This window comes from Ammospiza caudacuta, chromosome 9, assembly GCF_027887145.1.
Source record: "Ammospiza caudacuta isolate bAmmCau1 chromosome 9, bAmmCau1.pri, whole genome shotgun sequence".
Classification (NCBI taxonomy): domain Eukaryota; kingdom Metazoa; phylum Chordata; class Aves; order Passeriformes; family Passerellidae; genus Ammospiza; species Ammospiza caudacuta.
Window position 1 is genome coordinate 7,084,960 of NC_080601.1, and position 18,249 is coordinate 7,103,208.

Genomic DNA, 18,249 nt, shown 5'->3' on the forward strand with positions numbered 1-18,249 from the left:
TCTATATAAAATATGTGTATATATGCATGTTTTATATTTATGTATAATTACATATCTATCTATATAAAATATGTATATATATCCATGTTTTATATTTTATGTACACATAAATTATATATCTATATATATATACAATGTGTATATATGCACTTTTATATTTTATAGATTCATAAACTCTACACATCTATACATCTATATAAATATGTGTATATAGGCATGTTTTATATTTTCTGTGTATTGTTTCAGACGATAACTCTGCACTTAACGCGTTGTACACGTATTGACCGTGACTGGGATGTGCCAGCGGGGCTCGAGCGGAGTTCCCGCTGTCGTTAGGCGGTTGTAGGCGGGGGCCGCGGCCCGGGGGGTGCCGGTGGAGCCGCTCGGTTGGGCCGCGGCCGCTGCCGGTGGCTCCGGTGGCTCCGGTGGCTCCGGGCCCCTCCCGGCCGGGGCTGCCCCGCATCCGGTGGGCGGAACCTTCGCGCGGGCCGCCGCCGGCCGGAACCTTTGGGCGGGGCGGCGAGCGCCGCACGGACGGAGGAAGCGCCGGACGCGCCGCCGCCGCTGCCGGGCCCTCGGTGCCGCCGCCGGTTTTTGCTCCGCTTCTCCTCCCGCTCCTCCTCCTCCTCCTCCTCGCCTTCCTCCTCCTCCTCCTGCTGCCGCCCGGCCCGCGCCGTGTTCCGGAGAGCCGCCGCACGGTGAGTGCCCCGGCGGGACGGCGGCCCCGGCCGCGCCGCACCTGCCGGGCGGCGGGAAGGTCACGGGCGGCGCGGCCCGGCCCTGCCCGGGGCTGCCGTGACGGGGCTGCCGGGCCCCGGGGGGGATCCCCGCGCTGCAGCGGGGCTGCCCGGCTTTCCCGGCAGCGTGCCCTCGCAGCGGAACGGGAACCGGCGCCGCTGCCGCTTTTGGTTTCCCTTTTGCGCCTGACCGGGAGCGCGGAGCCGCCGCGGGCCCCGAGGGCGGACAAACGCTGAGTTCCGCCGGGTTTCAGCTTTTGTGCGGGGCTGGGGCTTCCCTCAGCCAGGTTCTGCTTCGGTTCCTCGCTGTTCGAGCTTTTCCTTTCGGTTGGCGCTCAGGGCACGCGTTGCATAAGAAGGAGGTTTCTGCAGGGGTTTTGGGCAGGTTTGCTCCTTGCTCAGTGACTACAGAGCCCTTTTGTTTTAACAAATCAGGCTGGGGAGGACACGCAGAATCCCCTGGCTCCGGGCTGCTTCCTCACATCCTTTAGCAGGGATCCGGGGATAATTTGGCTGTGGGTGCCTTGGGATGGGAATCCAGGGATAATTTGGTGTCCTGGGAGGGGGATCCAGGTTAACTTGGATGTGGGTGCTCTAAGGAGGGGGATCCAGGTTAATTTGGCTGTGGGTGCTCTAAGGAGGGGGATCCAGGGATAATTTGGCTCCAGAGTTGCCCTGGGGAAGGAGATGCAGGTTAATTTGGCACTGGGTGCTCCAGCATTGCCCTGGCAGGGGGATCCAGGGATAATTTGGCTCTGGGTGCCCTGGGGATGGGGATCCAGGGATAATTTGGCTCTGGGTGCCCTGGGGATGGGGATCCAGGGATAATTTGGCTCTGGGTGCCCTGGGGATGGGGATCCAGGGATAATTTGGTTCTGGGTGCCCTGGGGATGGGGATCCAGGGATAATTTGGTTCTGGGTGCCCTGGGGATGGGGATCCAGGGATAATTTGGCTCTGGGTGCCCTGGGGATGGGGATCCAGGGATAATTTGGCTCCAGGGTTGCTCTGGGAGGAGGATCCAGGGATAATTTGGCTGTGGGTGCCCTGGGCAGGGGGATCCAGGTTAATTTGGCTCTGCTGCTCCAGCATTGCCCTGGCTGCCAGCTTGGTTTGGAGAGTGGCCAGGGAGTGGCAGGAGCTGCTGCTGGTTTTGCCCTTGCAGAAGGAAAATGGGGCAGTGCCCAAGGAGGGATTTGGGATTCTCATGAAGATCCCTCCCAGAGCTGGGCAAGAGCTGGACCCTGATTTTAGAAATCATTTTCCCAGAGTTTCAGCACAGTTCTTTCCTCTGTGCCCTTTGTTCCCAGGACTGGGGGTGCTGTGCTCTCTGGGCTTGGCTCCTGCAGCAGCCAGGCTTTTCCCTGGATAGCTGTGTGCCACATCCAGCATTTTCAGCTTTCCAGGGATATTAATAACTCCCCGTGCATCCTGCCAGGTGCAGGCTCCAGCTCTTAACCTCCTTTTAATCAAATGGGAATTGCTGATTGCACCTTGATGTGGCAGCCAGGTGCCTTTGCTGTCAGCTTCCTCTCAGGGAAAAACCTCTGTGCTTCAATCCTGGACTTCCCTGGCTCCAGCAGTGGGCACTCAGGGTCAGCAGTGCCCCCAAAGTGTCAGTGGGAATGTGAAATTTGTGCCCACTGTGAGCACAGAATGCCAGGGTGCTTTGGGTTGGAAGGGACATGGAAGCCTGTGCATGGGCAGAGGTGCCTTACAGCATCCCAGGTGGTTCCAAGGCTGGCCTTGGGCACTGCCAGGGATCCAGGGGCAGCCACAGCTGTGCCAGGGCCTGCCCACCCTGCCAGGGAACAATTCCTAATTCCAATATCCCATCCAGCCCTGTCCTCTGGCACTGGGAGCCATTCCCTGTGTCCCATCCCTCCATTCACATATCCCAACTCCCTGCACAACACCTTTTATCCAACAACATTCCAGCCCCATGCAGGTGTTCTTACAGCTCTGATTTCCCTTTCCATGCCTCCCTGTGCTTCCTTTTTCCAGGAGCAGCCACAGCTGCTCTGGGAAATCCATTCCAGGGCCTGCCCACCCTCCCAGGGAACAATTCCTCCCCAAAATCCCATCCTCTGACAGCATGAAGCCATTCCCTCTTCTCCTGTCTCTCCATTCACTCATCCCAACTCCCTACAAAACACTTTTTATCCAACAACATTCCAACCCCATACAGGTGTTTTTTCAGCTCTGATTTTTCTTTCCTTGCCTCCCTGTGCTTCCCTTTTCCAGGGGCAGCCACAGCTGCTCTGGGCACTCTGTTCCAGGCCCTGTCTACCCTCAGGAACAATTCCTCCCCAAAATCCCATCCTCTTCTCCTGCCTCTCCATTCATTTATCCCACTTCCCTGCACAGCACCTTTTATCCAACAACATTCCAACCCCATACAGGTGTTTTTACAGCTCTGATTTTTCTTTCTTTGCCTCCCTGTGCTTCCCTTTTCCAGGGGCAGCCCCAGCTTGCCAAAATCCCATTGTCTGTCAGCATGAAGCCATTCCCTCGTCTCCTGTCTCTCCATTCACTTACCCCAACTCTGTACAAAACAACTTTTATCCAATAACATTCCAACACCATACAGGTGTTTTTACAGCTCTGATTTTCCTTTCCTTGCCTCCCTGTGCTTCCCTTTTCCAGGGCCAGCCACAGCTGCTCTGGGAAATCCATTCCAGGCCCTGCCTACCCTCCCAGGGAACAATTCCTCCCTAAAATCCCATCCTCTTGTCCTGCCTCTCTCCATTCACATATCCCAACTCCCTGCAAAACACCTTTTATCCAATAACATTCCAACACCATGCAGGTGTTTTTACAGCTTGAATTTTCCTTTCCTTCCCTCCCTGTGCTTCTTTTTTCTAGGGCCAGCCACAGCTGCTCTGGAAAATCCATTCCAGGGCCTGCCCACCCTCAGGAACAACTCCTAATTCCCAAAATCCCATCCTCTTGTCTTGCCTCTCTCCATTCACTTACCCCAACTCCCTGCACAACACCCTTTATCCACCAACATCCCAACCCCCTGCAGATGCTTTTCCAGCTCTGATTTCCCTTTCCTTTGCCCCTTTTCCCCTCAGGGCAGGAAGGAGGATGGTGCACGCCGAGGCCTTCTCGCGGCCCCTGAGCCGCAACGAGGTGGTGGGGCTGATCTTCCGCCTCACCATCTTCGGGGCCGTCACCTACTTCACCATCAAGTGGATGGTGGATGCCATTGACCCCACCAGGAAGCAGAAGGTGGAAGCTCAGAAGCAGGTAGGATTGCATTCTGCACTCTTTCCTTGGCATCTTGAGGAATGAGGGAAGCTGGAGTTTGTTAGGCAGTCTCGGGGTTTAGTTGTTGGTGTGTTCAGGTTTTATAACAAATTGCAGTATAGAGCAAATGAAAAATAACAAGTTTTTGTAACAAAGTGCAATTTTCAGCTTGAAGTGGTGGCAAAACTGTGGGTCTAAACTGTTGCTAAAAATCAGAGCTGTTTGCTCTCATTTTCAGCAATTCTGTGAGCCTTGTGCCTCCTCTGCTTCTGACACCTTTGCTGAGCAGCAGGGGCCTTAAATCAATCTCTTGGCTGCTTTTGGAAACCTTGAATTAATTATTAAGAATTAATTAATTCTTAAACCTTGAAAATTAATTGAGAATTAATTCTTAATTCTTAAACCTGGACTTAATTCTTAACTTAAAAGAGAACTTGAAAGCTCTGCATTTCTGGCACCGTAGTGAAGGCAGAGACCTTCACCAGCAGTCAAAATGCCTTGGAAAGGTGGGGGGGAGGGAAAAAATGAAAAGCCTCGTTGCTTACCTTGAACTGGAACAATTTGTGCTCTGCAAAAGCTTTAGGGGCCCTTCAGAACCAAAAGTTAAAGGTTTGCTTTGGAAATGTGGCAGCTTTCTTTTGGTTTGGTTTCTGACTGACAAGAATTTCACTGGTTTTGAGCAACCTGTGTTGGGTGGTTTTCCTTTTGTGATGAGTTTTTCAATTGAAAACCAACTTTCCCAATGGATTCAGTGCCAGCTGTTATCTAAGAGGCTGAACTGTCCCAAAACCTTGTTGGACTTACTGCAACTTGGAGCAGAAAGAAAAACTGAATTGTGCAAGTGTGTTGGCACAATGAGTTTTCCTTGTAAATGAGGGAAAACCCACTGAAACACATATTAGAAATTGATTGGCTTCTGGGAATTTAAAAATACATTAATCTCTCCTTGAGTCATGTGAAAATCCCAAACTCCAAGTGTTCTGGAGGCTTGGGGGGTAGTACACTTTGTGTTTTAAGGTTTGTTGTGGTTGTTTTTTTTAGGTCATAGCAGAGGAGTTGTGGGTTTGGGCATGTGAGGTCCAAGCATTTGATTGATGGGAACTGAGACATCTGACTTGGTTTCACTCAAGTGACAACAAAGGAAACAGCAGAACTTAAACAAGATTTCACCTCTTAGGGAAAAGCTTTTCAAACCACAACCAGCAGTTCTTTAAAAAAGCTGATTTCTGAGTGAAGCATTCCATTTCTTTCCTTTGATTTTCCTGCTGTTTGGTTCCCCCCAGGCTGAAAAGCTGATGAAGCAGATAGGAGTGAAGAATGTGAAGCTGACTGAGTATGAGATGAGCATTGCTGCCCACCTGGTGGACCCTCTCAGCATGCATGTGAGCAACTTCCCTGCAAAATCCCCTTTTGTCCCTGGCTTGCATTGTTTGCACCTCTGTGGAAATATTCTGTGATGTAAAACTGCATCACTGAGAGCAGAGAGTTTTAATCCCTTTTCTCTTTCATTTTCAAGCCACTCTTTGAAGCTGGTGGGTGCTTTTCCTTGGCAGGATCAGTGCTGATCATTCCCAACACTGTTTTTCCCTTGCAGGTGACCTGGAGTGATATTGCAGGTTTAGATGATGTCATCACAGATTTGAAAGACACTGTCATTCTGCCCATCAAGAAGAAATATTTGTTTGAGAATTCCAGGCTCTTACAGCCCCCAAAAGGTAGGAAGAGAATGTGACGGATTTATATCTTGATATTTGAAATATAAAAGGTTTTTCAGAAAGGGAAGAGGAAGTGGGTTGTTAGGTCAAAGTGCAAACATCAGGACCAATGCCAGGGAAAACCCTCAGATTTCCCTTCTTCCCCTGCTTTGGTGAGGAAGTTTGATCTGAACAATGAAGCAGTAGCTGGATTTTGGTTATGATGTCCATCATGAAATCATTTGGCTTGGGAGGACCTTAAATCCCATCAGTGCCATGGCAGGGACACCTCCCACTGTCCCAGGCTGCTCCAGCCTGGCCTTGGGCACTGCCAGGGATCCAGGGCAGCCCCAGCTGTGCCAGGGCCTGCCCACCCTGCCAGGGAACAATTCCTGATTCCCAAACCTCCCCTGTGTCAGCATGAAGCCATTCCCTGTGTCCTGGCACCCCAGGCCATTACAATCCCTGTATCCTGCATTTTTAACTGCCTCAGTTGTCATTTCCTGTGTTGTCCTTTGGCAGAGTTGAGCTCTAACTCTGCTCTTTGACACTCCTAGAAATTGCCATCATTCAGCAGGACAGAAATCCCATTTTTCCTCTGGAGATCCCTTGATTCTCTCTAGAGCTGGGTTACACAGTGTTAAGGCAGGTGGAAGATTCATTTTCCCCAGTAAAACAGAAGTTGGACTCTGCTGAAATCCCTACAGCCTTATTTGTTGTATTTCACTGAAGAAAAAGATTTTTTAAAAAAGCAGAATTTAAACCTGAAATGTTGGACAAAACACCCAAATTTACAGCTTTGTTCCCTGAATATTGATTTCTGGAGCTCTCAATTGCTACCTGGATCTGTGAGCACCTCAAGGCTTCTCAAAGGGATGGAAAATGCAGCACTTTGGTGGCTGGTTTAGTTTTTCCAGGCTGCTTTCTTTGCAAGTCACAAACTGAAGCTGTCTGGAAAATTACATGAATGCCATGATTTAATAAGCTGAAGGAAATTTTTTTTTTTATTATTATTTATCTTTTTAAAGCAGATTTTCCAGCTCAGGCTGCTCCCCAGTTTTATAAGTGTTTGTGCTGGGTGTTAATAGGAAATCACTGCTCCAGAGTAATGATGTTTGTGGGCATCACTCACATAAACAGAGAAAAAACCTCAATAATTCCCTGTGTTTTGGGTTCTTTTAACAGAATGTTGCTCTTGAAATTGTTTTCTTTGTAACTGTGTTTAGAAAAACACTCCTGTGAATTCTTGCAGTGTGACAAGTTTAAAAATAACACAAGATGTCATGTTTAATTGTGGGTAATTTGTTTAAACTGTCTGTGGGTCTGTTGTGTGATGGATTTTTCCTTTCCTCACTCCTCTGTGCTAAGTTTTATTAGCAGGGCTGGAAGGAGCTGTAAATAAACCTGCCAGGACATAAATAGGGGTTAATTTTCTGTCCTGGGAGTGGAATAAAATGGAATCATGGAGTGGTTTGGGTTGGAAGGGAACTTAAAGATGATGTTGCAGCCCCACAATAAATCAGTCATCTCTCAAATGTCTCCTCTCAGCTTCACCCTTCCTGTCTAAAAAGGGGAAAAATTCCCCCACAGGGAATTGTCTTTGGTTATTCTGAGCTGTAATTTAACAGGGATTACCTTAAAACCTCTGATTGATGGAACAGTGTTCCCTTGGTTTGATTTCTTCCCTTTTAATCCCTGCATTAAAGCATTAACTCTGTGAATTTTCCAGGAGTTCTTCTCTATGGCCCCCCTGGATGTGGGAAAACCCTGATTGCCAAGGCCACTGCCAAGGAAGCTGGGTGCAGGTTCATCAACCTGCAGCCCTCCACACTGACAGATAAATGGTATGGAGAATCCCAAAAGCTGGCTGCTGCTGTCTTCTCCCTGGCCATAAAGCTCCAGCCATCCATCATTTTTATTGATGAAATAGGTAAAAATCTCTTTTTTGTTTTATCAGTAGCCATAGCAGAGTGACCTTGAACTGTAGGCTCAGTGATGTATGGATCTGCTGTCATCTTTTCCTTCAAAAGAAGGCTCAGGAGGAGAAATAGAATTGTGAAGGAATGGTGGCACATTAGGAAAAACAATGGGTTTCTTTCCTGGTGGTAGTGGAGGAATTCACAAGTAAAACAAATTCCTACTTATTTTTGTTCATGAGGAAACCCAGCAACAAATGCACTTCAGTGCTTCTGCTGTCAGGGCACATAAGGGAGGTAAAATATGGTTTTAGGAGAGCTCTGGAATGGGAATTTCATGGGGCTGAAGAATAGGAGGGGAGCTGTGGAAACCCAGAGCACTGGGAATATTCCTCTGACCCTGACCCCCAGGGGAGCCCTGACTTTGTCCCTCACTCATGGAGAAAGTTTCCCAAACTCCAGAACAGACCAGAACCCACAAGAGTGTGCAGTAGATTACAGAGAGCAGTGCAGGTGCGTCACTGGGTGAGAAATTGAGGTTTGGGATTTTTAGTGTGTTGTGGGTGGAAGCAAGATGGGGGGCACAGGGTGTCATCCTGGGTTTCTTCTTCCTCCTTCTCCATGGGTTTGGGTGGCATTTTGTAATTGGGTGGAAAAGTCCCCATGGCAGCTCTGTGGGATCAGTTATTGGGTTAAAAGGGAAAATAATCCAGGGGTCAGCTCTTCATTGGATAGTTTAGTCTTAAAAGCCCTTGGAACAAGAGATTGTTGGCCATTTGGTGCCTTGCTGCAGAACTCACAGTAGTGAGACTGTTTTACTGATAAGAGATAATAAACACCTGAATCCCAACATGAATTAGTGTCTCAAGGGCCTTCAATCCAGACCTAGAGAAGGGTCCAACAGGGAGGCTGCTTTCCATGAATGCAGGTTAAGGTGAGAGGTGAAATTTTCATGCAGGTGAAAATTTGGAGCACAGGATGTGGGGAATCCCCTGTGATGGGTGCGCACTTGTGTGGTGTCCTTGGAGAGAGGAGCTTAGGAATGGGGGAGAATCCACTTTCACCCTTAGCAGCACTTGCAGTTTGCTGACAGTGCTGCTTGAAAATGCATTTATGAGATGAGAGAGCAGCCCAGGAGTGCATTCCTGAGGGGAATGGGGCTGGCAGTGACTGCATGCCTGCTTTGGCCCAGATTCCTTCCTGAGGAACCGATCCAGCACCGACCACGAGGCCACGGCCATGATGAAAGCCCAGTTCATGAGCCTGTGGGATGGGCTGGACACTGACTACAACTGCCAGGTGAGTCCCCAGGCATTCCCTCATCCCCTCAGTGGGATTTTGGGGCTGGAGCTGCTTGGGAACAGGGATGCCAAAGGCTTTTTACCTGTCAGTGATTCCCAGCACTCTGTGGGAATGAGGGGAGTTGTATCCACAGGTCATTCCTGAGAATATTGGCTTTGTGCTTAGTTTATTTTAATCAAGAAGTGTTTGCAGATGAGATGGGATGGGCTTTAAGGTGCCTCCCATCCCAAACCATTCTGGGAGTGTAAAGACTAGAATATAGCAGAAAGCCTACATGCCACGGTGTCACCTGGGATAATCTTCTCAAAGCCCTTAAACAGAATGTTTATTCTCTAAATTGAAAATTTTCAGCCTTTTAAATGTGTATTTTTCCATAAATAGCTCTTTCTCCTCTCCCAAGCATGTGTTAAAGATGTTTTTCAGCTGATTTTTCCCCAAAATGAGTAAAAACCAGTGATGTGTGTGTACTGATGGTTAGAGTTTCCCATTAGTAAAAAGCAATGGTATGAACCCTTCACTGGAAAGTGATCCCATCTTCCAAGCACAGTGCATTACCTTTTTTACCCAGCACACTGACAATTCCTTGGAGCAAATGAAATTATTCATTCCCTGCACCGAGACAATCTGGGGTCTCTCAAGCTCAGCAGTGTTTGCCTTTTGTAAGAAAAGCCAGAATCCCAAATGCTTGGAGGAGATTGTAAGGAAGTGTTGAGGTGAATGTGCTGATCCCACCTGGAATTCCACACTCAGCTGTGAGCTAAACCTGCTGAGGAAAGGTTTCCTTTTCCTGGATCAGGAAAATAAAGCCCAGAGAAGTGTGGATCATCCCCGAGCCAGCCATCCCAGTGCCTCTAGGTGGCAGGGTGACGCTGCCGGGCCACCAACCCTGCTGGCCCTCCTTGCTGGAGCTGCTGGGCCTGGCCCGAAGGCAGGAGCAGGGCAGCAAAGCCCTGGAGCCCAGGGTAATGACAATCACCGCGTCGTTTGTCACTGTCCTGGCTGGCTGTTTGCCATGCACACAGCTTAGAGTAAGACGTGGGAGAACAAGGCAGCTGTGAATGGGGAGTAAATTTGTTCTGGAGTTAAGAGGTGGAGTGCTGCAGGGAGGTAAACACTGTCTGGTGTAGGGCTTGCCTTGGGCACCTTTAACCCACTGCTCACCTGGAGCTCCTGGAATGCTTTTTTGAGTGTTTAAAAGACACCATGTGGGTACCAGGTGATCCCCTTGCCATGGTGGTCTCCCAGAAGGTGTTCCTGCTCAGGAAGAGTTTAAAACAAAATGACTTTGAAGGTCTTCTCCAACCCAAAACCTTCTGTGATTCTTTCTCCAGCACAGCACAAAACCACCACAGTTTTAAGCACCTTCCTGAAATATCTCCTTTTAAATTCCACCAGGAACTAACAGTGACATCACAAGCAGAAGTTTTAAGTTCCTCCTTGGGGTTTGAGATTTCAAGCTGGGCTCATTGAAATCTCCCCCCAGGTGGTGTTTGTGGCACCAGGGCTGCCCTTGCTGACATCACTGCCAGGAAACCTCTGTGTAACTTCTGGAAATGTTGCTGCTGTTGATGAAGTGGGGGAGATCCCTGGCTGGTGGTGACATTCCCAGCCTGAGGATGTGTCCCAGCTCTGGTTTCTGTCTCTTGGTGTCACACAGGTGATTGTCATGGGAGCCACCAACAGGCCCCAGGACCTGGACTCTGCCATCATGAGGAGGATGCCCACCCGCTTCCACATCAACCAGCCTGTGAGTCCTGCCTGCCCTGCCCCAGGGGGCTTTTCCTGCAGGAGTGCTGCCTCTGCTCACCTGGGTTTAGGGCTTTTTCAAGCACATCCAGAACTCAGATTTTTAAGGTGAAGTTTTGATCTCTTGGGTTTTTTATCTGGAACAGCAGCATGAGCTGCTCAGCCCTGCTCTCCTCTGGGCATGGAGCTGTTTGGGTGCTGCACACTGGGAAGGGCTGGTTTGTAACTGAGTTCTGCTCAGGCCTTCCACACTGGAAAACCTGCCTGTGATGGGCTTGGAATGAGATGGATTTCAGCTCCCAAACCATTCCATGGTTCTGTGATTTATTAAGTTCTTTATCAATTGTCCTTACTCCAAATGTTGCTCCTGCCATCCTCTCCCAGCTATTTCACCTTTGAATGCCTGCTGATGTGACCAGACATTTTTGTGTCAGTGTTATCAGGAGTTCAGTTGTGCTTGGATTCCCTCCTGGCTACAGAAATCATGATCCATTTTTGCTGAGAGCAAACTGGAGGAGTAAAATTCTTATTGATTGTGCAAGAGAGGAGCTGTGTTCCCACGCCTGTGTTGTTGGAACTGACTTTCCCTCCATGGGAGTGGATCCCTTTGGGAACAGCATTTATAACCTGTGTAACATTTATAAGCTGTGCTTCCACACACCTTCCTCATCTCCAGCTGTTCTGCAGTTAGAAGGGGGCAAAAATTTGGCTTTCAGAACTTTGTGGTGCCATTCTATCAAGCCCCATCTTTATTCTGTGTCCTGGGAGGTTACAGGGATTGGCTCCCTCTCCCAAGAGAACAGATTTTCCTTACCCCCCCTAGAGCCCTGCCATGAGCTTACAGCTGCTCTGGGCTTTGTGATCAGCCCAGACTGGCCCTGACTCTCACTGCAGCTGGAATAATTGATGTGCTGTGGCTTGGCAACAGGCAGGGGCAGCAGGGAAAGCCTTGCAGATTTTATAACTGAGTTTGAGATGAAAAGGCCCCAAATTACTCATCAAAAACTGCCTGCAAAGCAGAGGGAAATGGCAGGAGTGGGTTTTGGGACAGAGGAGCAACTTTTCAGCTGCCAGATTGTCTGTGGGGGGATTTTTCCCCTTTTCAATGATGGAAGTGAGGTTTGGCAGGCACAAACCCCAGGGTCTGTTGCCTGTGTTTGACCTTCCTAGGAATGACTCTTCAGTAACCTCCAGCACTGAGTTAGACACAAGATTTTGCTTCTAAATCCTCCAGTTTGGGGCTGTGCAAAGCAGGATCAGGTGTGCAGACAGCAGAGTTCTGAGAAACTCTTGGGAAAAGGGGTCACTGTTCTGGGATCCAGGTTAGTGAGGTTAGTGCAGGATATACCCATGGGATGTGTGGGGTTTCTGTGGGGTTTTGGGGGAGTTTTGAATCACACAGTGTGTGATTTATGTGGTTTAGAATTTCCCAAGCATCACCTGTGGAAGGGAATTTGCCATCAGAGAGGTTCCCTCAGTGTGTGTCACGTGTCCTGGGTGAGGGAACTGAAGGGACTGAAAGCCCTGGGACGTCACAAGTGTTCATTTTTGTCCTCTGGTAACTTCAGTTTCCTCTGTTTCAGGCTCTGAAGCAAAGAGAGGCCATCTTGAAGCTGATTTTGAAGAATGAAAATGTGAGTAGCTCCTGCCAGTGCCTCATGGCTGCATCGGTGCCCCCAGTGCAGCCCTGGCCCTGCAGAACGTGTGGTTTGTAATTGCCTGCCCTGCACTGAGGCTGAGGTGATGTGCCAGGGCACTGTGCTGACAACTTGGGAATCCTTTGTGCCTTCAGGTGTGGCCTGCCATCAAAGCCCTGCACTGGCTCCTTTGTGAGCAGGAGCCTTGGCTTGGGTGAATCACCCCCTCTGAGCAGTGACTCCAGTTCTGTCTCCATTTGCTTGTTCTCTTACAAGAGAAGAGATTGCTCTCTCCAAAAAGGTGCAGGTGAATCATGTTTAGATCAGGGAAGGAAATTTGAAGGAAATCAAGAAGATGCTGATTCTTTAACTCTTTCTTGGCTCGACTCAAGTGAGGAGGAATGGATTTTTTTGGCAATGCTGCTTTTGATCCATAATTCAAATTTCAGAGGAGAAGGAAAGGATGAGGTGTGAGCACACCTGAAAGGGAATCCCTGTTCCTCAGAGCTTCCTCCCAAATTTAATCAGCACCACTAATTGCCTTCATGTTTATGTTGCAAAGTGTCTGTAGGCTGAGCTCCAGCCTATTAAGTATCTTTTATTAGTAAAACCAACTTGAATTTTTTTTAAGAGGCCTAAAAATGACAGCTCACCAGCAGGGAACCACAGAAATTAGTTTTTCAGGGAGATAAAAAAACAGCCTGTATTGGTGATCCCACAAGAGGAGGAATGGGATCTCTGAAGCTCACATTTCACATGGCCAGGGAATTTTGCCCTCCCCTTTCCTTACCTGACTTAAACCATGATTTTAGGGAATAGTTTGAAAGAAGTCACCCCTGAATTTCAGCCTTTATTAGACTTCCTTTAACTTTTTGAAAAGGAAAAACTGATGCACATGGTGGGAAAGGAATAAATGCCATAAAAAGATGGAATAAACCTGAGGTATTGCCTGGCAAGAATTCAGCCTGACCCAGTGCACTGAGTTAGACACAGAATTTTGCCTCTAAATCCCCAGTTTGGGGCTGTGTAAAGCAGGAACAGGTGAGAAACTCATGTGGGCTCCTGGGAAAAGGGTCACTATTGCTGGGATCCAGTTTTTGCCAGGCAGGAGTGTGATTAGTGCAGGATATACCAATGTTCAGGGGTTCCAAGGATGTATCCACAAGGACATGCCAAGGTGAGTAAGGATGGTTGGAGTGGTGGTGTTTGCAGGGTCCCAGGAGGAGAGGAGAGATGAGAATCTTGACTCCATGTTTCAGGAGGCTGATTTATTATTTTATTATATATATTATATTTTTTAAAATGATATATTGAAATTATACTAAAAGAATAGAAGAAAGGAGGGAAGGGAAGGGAAGGGAAGGGAAGGGAAGGGAAGGGAAGGAAAGGAAAGGAAAGGAAAGGAAAGGAAAGGAAAGGAAAGGAAAGGAAAGGAAAGGAAAGGAAAGGAAAGGAAAGGAAAGGAAAGGAAAGGAAAGGAAAGGAAAGGAAAGGAAAGGAAAGGAAAGGAAAGGAGGAAAATCTTGTGACTGCTCACAGCCTCGGCACAGGTGGCTGTCACTGGCCATCAGTAAAAACAATTTCACATGCTGGGTGAACAATTCTCCAAATCTCATTCCAAAGCAGCAATACATGGAGAAGCTGAAGCTTCTCAGGACAAAAGATCCTAATGAAAGGATTTTCCATAAATTATGTCCATGACAGGTTGGGATTCTGTGGGTTTGGAGCCAACGGCAGGGTTTGATGAGCTGACACATGAGATGGTGTGACCCACTTGGAGGTTCCAAGAGCAAGGGAATAATTCAGCTCCCCAAAACTGCCAAATGAAGATGATCTCAGACTGTTGTAGAGCAGAGCCCCTGGCTCTGGAGCGTCCCTGGGCTGAGCTGGATCTCCCCACAGGTGGACAGCCACGTGGACCTGCTGCAGGTGGCCAAGGAGACGGACGGTTTCTCGGGCAGCGACCTGAAGGAGATGTGCCGGGACGCGGCGCTGCTCTGCGTGCGGGAGTACGTCAACAACGCCTGCGAGGAGGACGTGTACGTGGGGCTGCTGCACCTCACTGCTGCTGCTGCCCTGGGGCTGGGCTGCCCACAGGGCCACACACTGCTGCAGTGTCCTGCTGCCATGCCCTGCTGCCACTGTGCACAGCCCCTCACAGCTCACTGGCTCTTGTTGCTTTTGGCTCTGAAAATCGGCTCAGCGCCTTGGTCGTTCCAAGGTGCCCAAGCTGGAGGTGGCCTGAGCCACCAAATCTTGCTGCTGCTGCTCTGGTTAGTGCCAGGCTTCAGTGCACCAGCTCCTGAGCCACCAAGTCCTGCTGCTGCCACAGTGCTGGGACATCCCTCTGCTGTTTGCCATGCCTGCAGCAACCCTGGGTGCATGGAGGGGCTGGAGCCCCAGGAGGGGCTGAGGGAGCTGGCAAGGGGCTGAGCCTGGAGCAAAGGAGGCTCAGGGGGCCCTTGTGGCTCTGCACAACTCCCTGCCAGGAGGGGACAGCCAGGGGGGGTCGGGCTGTGCTGCCAGGGAACAGGGACAGGACAAGGGGAAAGGGCCTCAGGCTGGGCCAGGGGAGGCTCAGCTGGGACAGCAGCAGCAATTTCTGCATGGAAAGGGTCAATTAGTTCTTATCTATGTTACAGCCTCACAAACCCTGAGTTCTACAGCACTTCACTCTGACAAACTAAAAATGGAGCCCCATCTCTCTCTCTACAAGGCCTTTTGAGGATAAACTGTCCAATTAAGAAATGACACCTGAATTATTTTTACTTTTAAATCAATAACCAACCACCCACGGCCTGCAATGTGGAGTTTTTTATCCAGTTACACAAAACCACCCAAACCCATGGAGAAGAAGGTGAAGAAGAAGGACCAGCCTCTGCCCTAAAACCTCCATCTTGTTTATATATATTACTGTATTCTAAAACCTTCAACTCTTAAGTCTTCCATATTCAAATTACACACTCATTATCCCAGTTCCCTCATTCCATTTTGGAATTCAATTCCAGGCCTTGGCAGGGGCTGCCCAGGGAGCTTTGCAGTGCCCAGCCCTGCAGGTGTCCCGGGCAGGGCTGGAAGTGGCACTCAGTGCTCTGGGCTGGGCACAAGGTGGGACTCCATGGGCTGGCAGGGATTCTCCAGCCTCAGTGGTTCTGTGGTTCCAGTGGATCCATGCAGAGCTGCTGGTGGCAGGGATGGCTGTGAGGGTGGGCACAGCTGGCACAGCCCTGGCCCCTCACCTGGCTGTGTTTCTCTCTCCCCCAGGCACGATGAGGATGAGATCCGGCCCGTGCAGCAGCAGGATCTCCACAGGGCCATCGAGAAGATGAGGAAATCCAAGGATGTCTCCATGCAGAACCTGGCCATGGAGATCGTGTTTGATTAAGACAAAAGAGTGTGTTTGCAGTTCCTGACGTGATTTAGTTTGACTTCTGTAATCAGTTAGCAAAACCAGTGTCAGGGGGTGGGAGCAGGGGTGGCAAAGGGAGTTCTGTTCCTGGAATCGTTTTTATACAACAACAACCTCTTAAGTTATTGCAATTCCCAGTGGGAGTGGAAGCACAGATCATGAGTGGAACAATTGAGGCCAGCCCAGGAGCCTGAGTGCTGTCCCCAGGGATCCCTGGAGCCTCCCAGCAGGAGTGGCTGCTCCCAGGGCCAGGGGCAGGGCCTGGCACGGGCTGGGTGTGTACAGATGGGTGTGTGAGTGCAGGACCTGTACATAGCCACACTTTTTTTTATATATATAGACATAATCTGTAGATAACTTGAGTATGGAAAATCTTTTCTACTTCCTTCCTGAAGCAAACCAAATCAGAAGCTGTATAGGGAAAAGGTTCCTCGATACTCAGTTCACTTGTACCTTTTAGCAGCAAATGCCAGGATAGAAACTGCTCCTAGAACAAAGCAACATTTGAAATGCTACTGATTTTTCTTCCACATGACCACTTGAAATCTGGTGCCATTTAGTCAAGATAGTAAATGACTCTGTAAGAATGTTTGAATATTTTTAATTTTTTTATGAATTCTGCTTTTGCAGGCTTTTTAAATGAAGGCTGATTTTATTTTTGGTTTTCCCTTGCTGTGAGCAGCTAGAGTAGAACCCCACTTGCTCTTTCCTGAAGCCCTCTGAGCTCTCTGGGCTCCTGTGCACTGTCCCCAGGACTTGCTTCTCCCTCGGTCTCTGCAAGCCCCACCGTGGCACCACCCCCTGAAGTGTCACAGCCCTGAGGCACAGCAGGGACACTGTGTGATGTTTGACTCTGTCCCATGCTCAGATCTGTGAATTTCAAGAGGAGGAAATGGATTTTGGGCTTATTGGTGTGGTTTAGCAACGTGCTGTCCTTGCTGGTACCAGTTCTGGTGAATTCTTGTAACGTTCTGTTGTGATAAAGGCCAAGGGTTACAAATGTGAGTGGCAAAAATGTTTGGGGTTTTTTTTTTAGTGGAGTTATTGTCAGAGGTAGTAAAAAACTTGTGGTTTTTTCATATAATGCTATGAACTGTGCACTAATTGAGCCCAAATCTGTAAAGGGAATTAAATGTTCAAAGCCCAGGGTGGGATGCTGTGTCACAGCTCTGCTGCCTGTGAGGGGAGGGAAACATTGGAGGTACACAGAACGATGTAAAACCAAATGCACTGCAAAGGAAAATAAAGTGAAATAAGGAGGGCTGGAGCCCTGCCATGACACGGTGTCAGGGGCTGGTGACAGTGTCCCTCAAGCTCAGCGTGCTCCCTGCTGTCCTGCCCCTGGAATGCAGGGCTGAGTTTGTGCCAGTTTAATCCTAAAGCCAAATGGGAGGGGGAGGATAAAAATAATTGAATAATTGCATAGACTTCTTCCCTATATCCAAAGCAATGGGAGGTGCACAATGATCTAACACAGGGCTGCAGGAATTCAGGCAGAACTGCTGGGATATGGAAATGGGGAAAGTCTGGGATGTAAATCCCATAAATCACTTCAGGGCTGGGGCTGGGTGAGCCTGAGATCCAGGGGAGGCACCAGCATGGGCAGAGGGATGGAGCAGCTCTGCTGGGAGGAAAGGCTGGCACAGCTGGGGGGGCTCACCTGGACAGGAGAAGCTCTGGGGTGACCAAACTGTGGCCTGAAGGAGCTGCAGGAGAGATGGAGAGGGACTGGGGACAAGGGATGGAGGGACAGGACACAGGGAATGGCTTCCCCGTGCCAGAGGGCAGGGCTGGATGGGATAGTGGGAATTAGGAATTGTTCCCTGGCAGGGTGGGCAGGCCCTGGCACAGCTGTGGCTGCCCCTGGATCCCTGGCAGTGCCCAAGGCCAGGCTGGAGCAGCCTGGGACAGTGACACCTGGGAAATGCCAGCCTGGGAAGCTCCTCCTGCACCTCCTGCCTCTGTTGCTGGCTCCTTCTCATTTCCTCCAGTGGCTGATGACAGCGAGACTGCCCCATGTCACCCATATTTCATTTTCTCCAGGAAATATCTGGATAAAAAGGCAGTAGTTCAGGTTGCTGGCTCTGCAGTTTGACATCAGACAGTGCACCGAGGGCTGGAGGGCTGTTTGTACTCTATTTTCAGGCTGTTTCCTGCTCGGTAAAACCCCAGCGCAGGCAGGTCTCAATTGGCTTTAACTGAGTGTGAGGTGTGCCCTCAGGGGGTGAGTGTCACCCCGAGGGCGGGCACGGCAGCAGGACAAACCCGGGACAGCCCCTGGTCACTCCTGAGCCCTGATCTCCTGCTGGTGCCTCCAAATTCCCGGCTCTGGCTGGAGCTGCCTTTCCCTGCTGCCCAGAACTCCTCGGGAGCTGGCTGGAGAGGCACGGGGAGTCATTTCTGATTGCTCCTGGGGGCAGTTTCTGCAGCTGGAGTGCAATTCCACTTCTCCAGGAACTCTCCCACATTTTCCACTCTTGTTGCTGCTGTGGGAGACCTTGTCAAAGCACAAACCCTCTGGAAATTTCCTCCACAGGCTGAGGGTTTGGGACGTGGCT

The 18,249-nt window shown here is 49.6% G+C and overlaps 1 protein-coding gene across 2 annotated transcripts; it reads left to right on the plus strand.

Moving 5' to 3' along the window:
* Positions 1 to 519: 519 nt before the first annotated feature.
* Positions 520 to 16,837, plus strand: ATAD1 (ATPase family AAA domain containing 1). 2 transcript variants are annotated; one of them, XM_058810397.1, is made up of 10 exons: positions 520 to 698; positions 3,813 to 3,987; positions 5,271 to 5,369; positions 5,582 to 5,702; positions 7,411 to 7,611; positions 8,790 to 8,896; positions 10,557 to 10,646; positions 12,229 to 12,279; positions 14,185 to 14,321; positions 15,547 to 16,837. In XM_058810397.1, exons 2-10 carry the CDS (start codon positions 3,826 to 3,828, stop codon positions 15,665 to 15,667), a joined length of 1,089 nt encoding a protein of 362 aa, XP_058666380.1. In that variant the 5' UTR covers positions 520 to 698; positions 3,813 to 3,825; the 3' UTR covers positions 15,668 to 16,837. The 2 variants fall into 2 exon arrangements, with proteins under 2 accessions (XP_058666380.1, XP_058666381.1); XM_058810398.1 differs by having other exon boundaries at positions 14,185 to 14,291.
* The last annotated feature ends 1,412 nt before the right edge of the window (positions 16,838 to 18,249 follow it).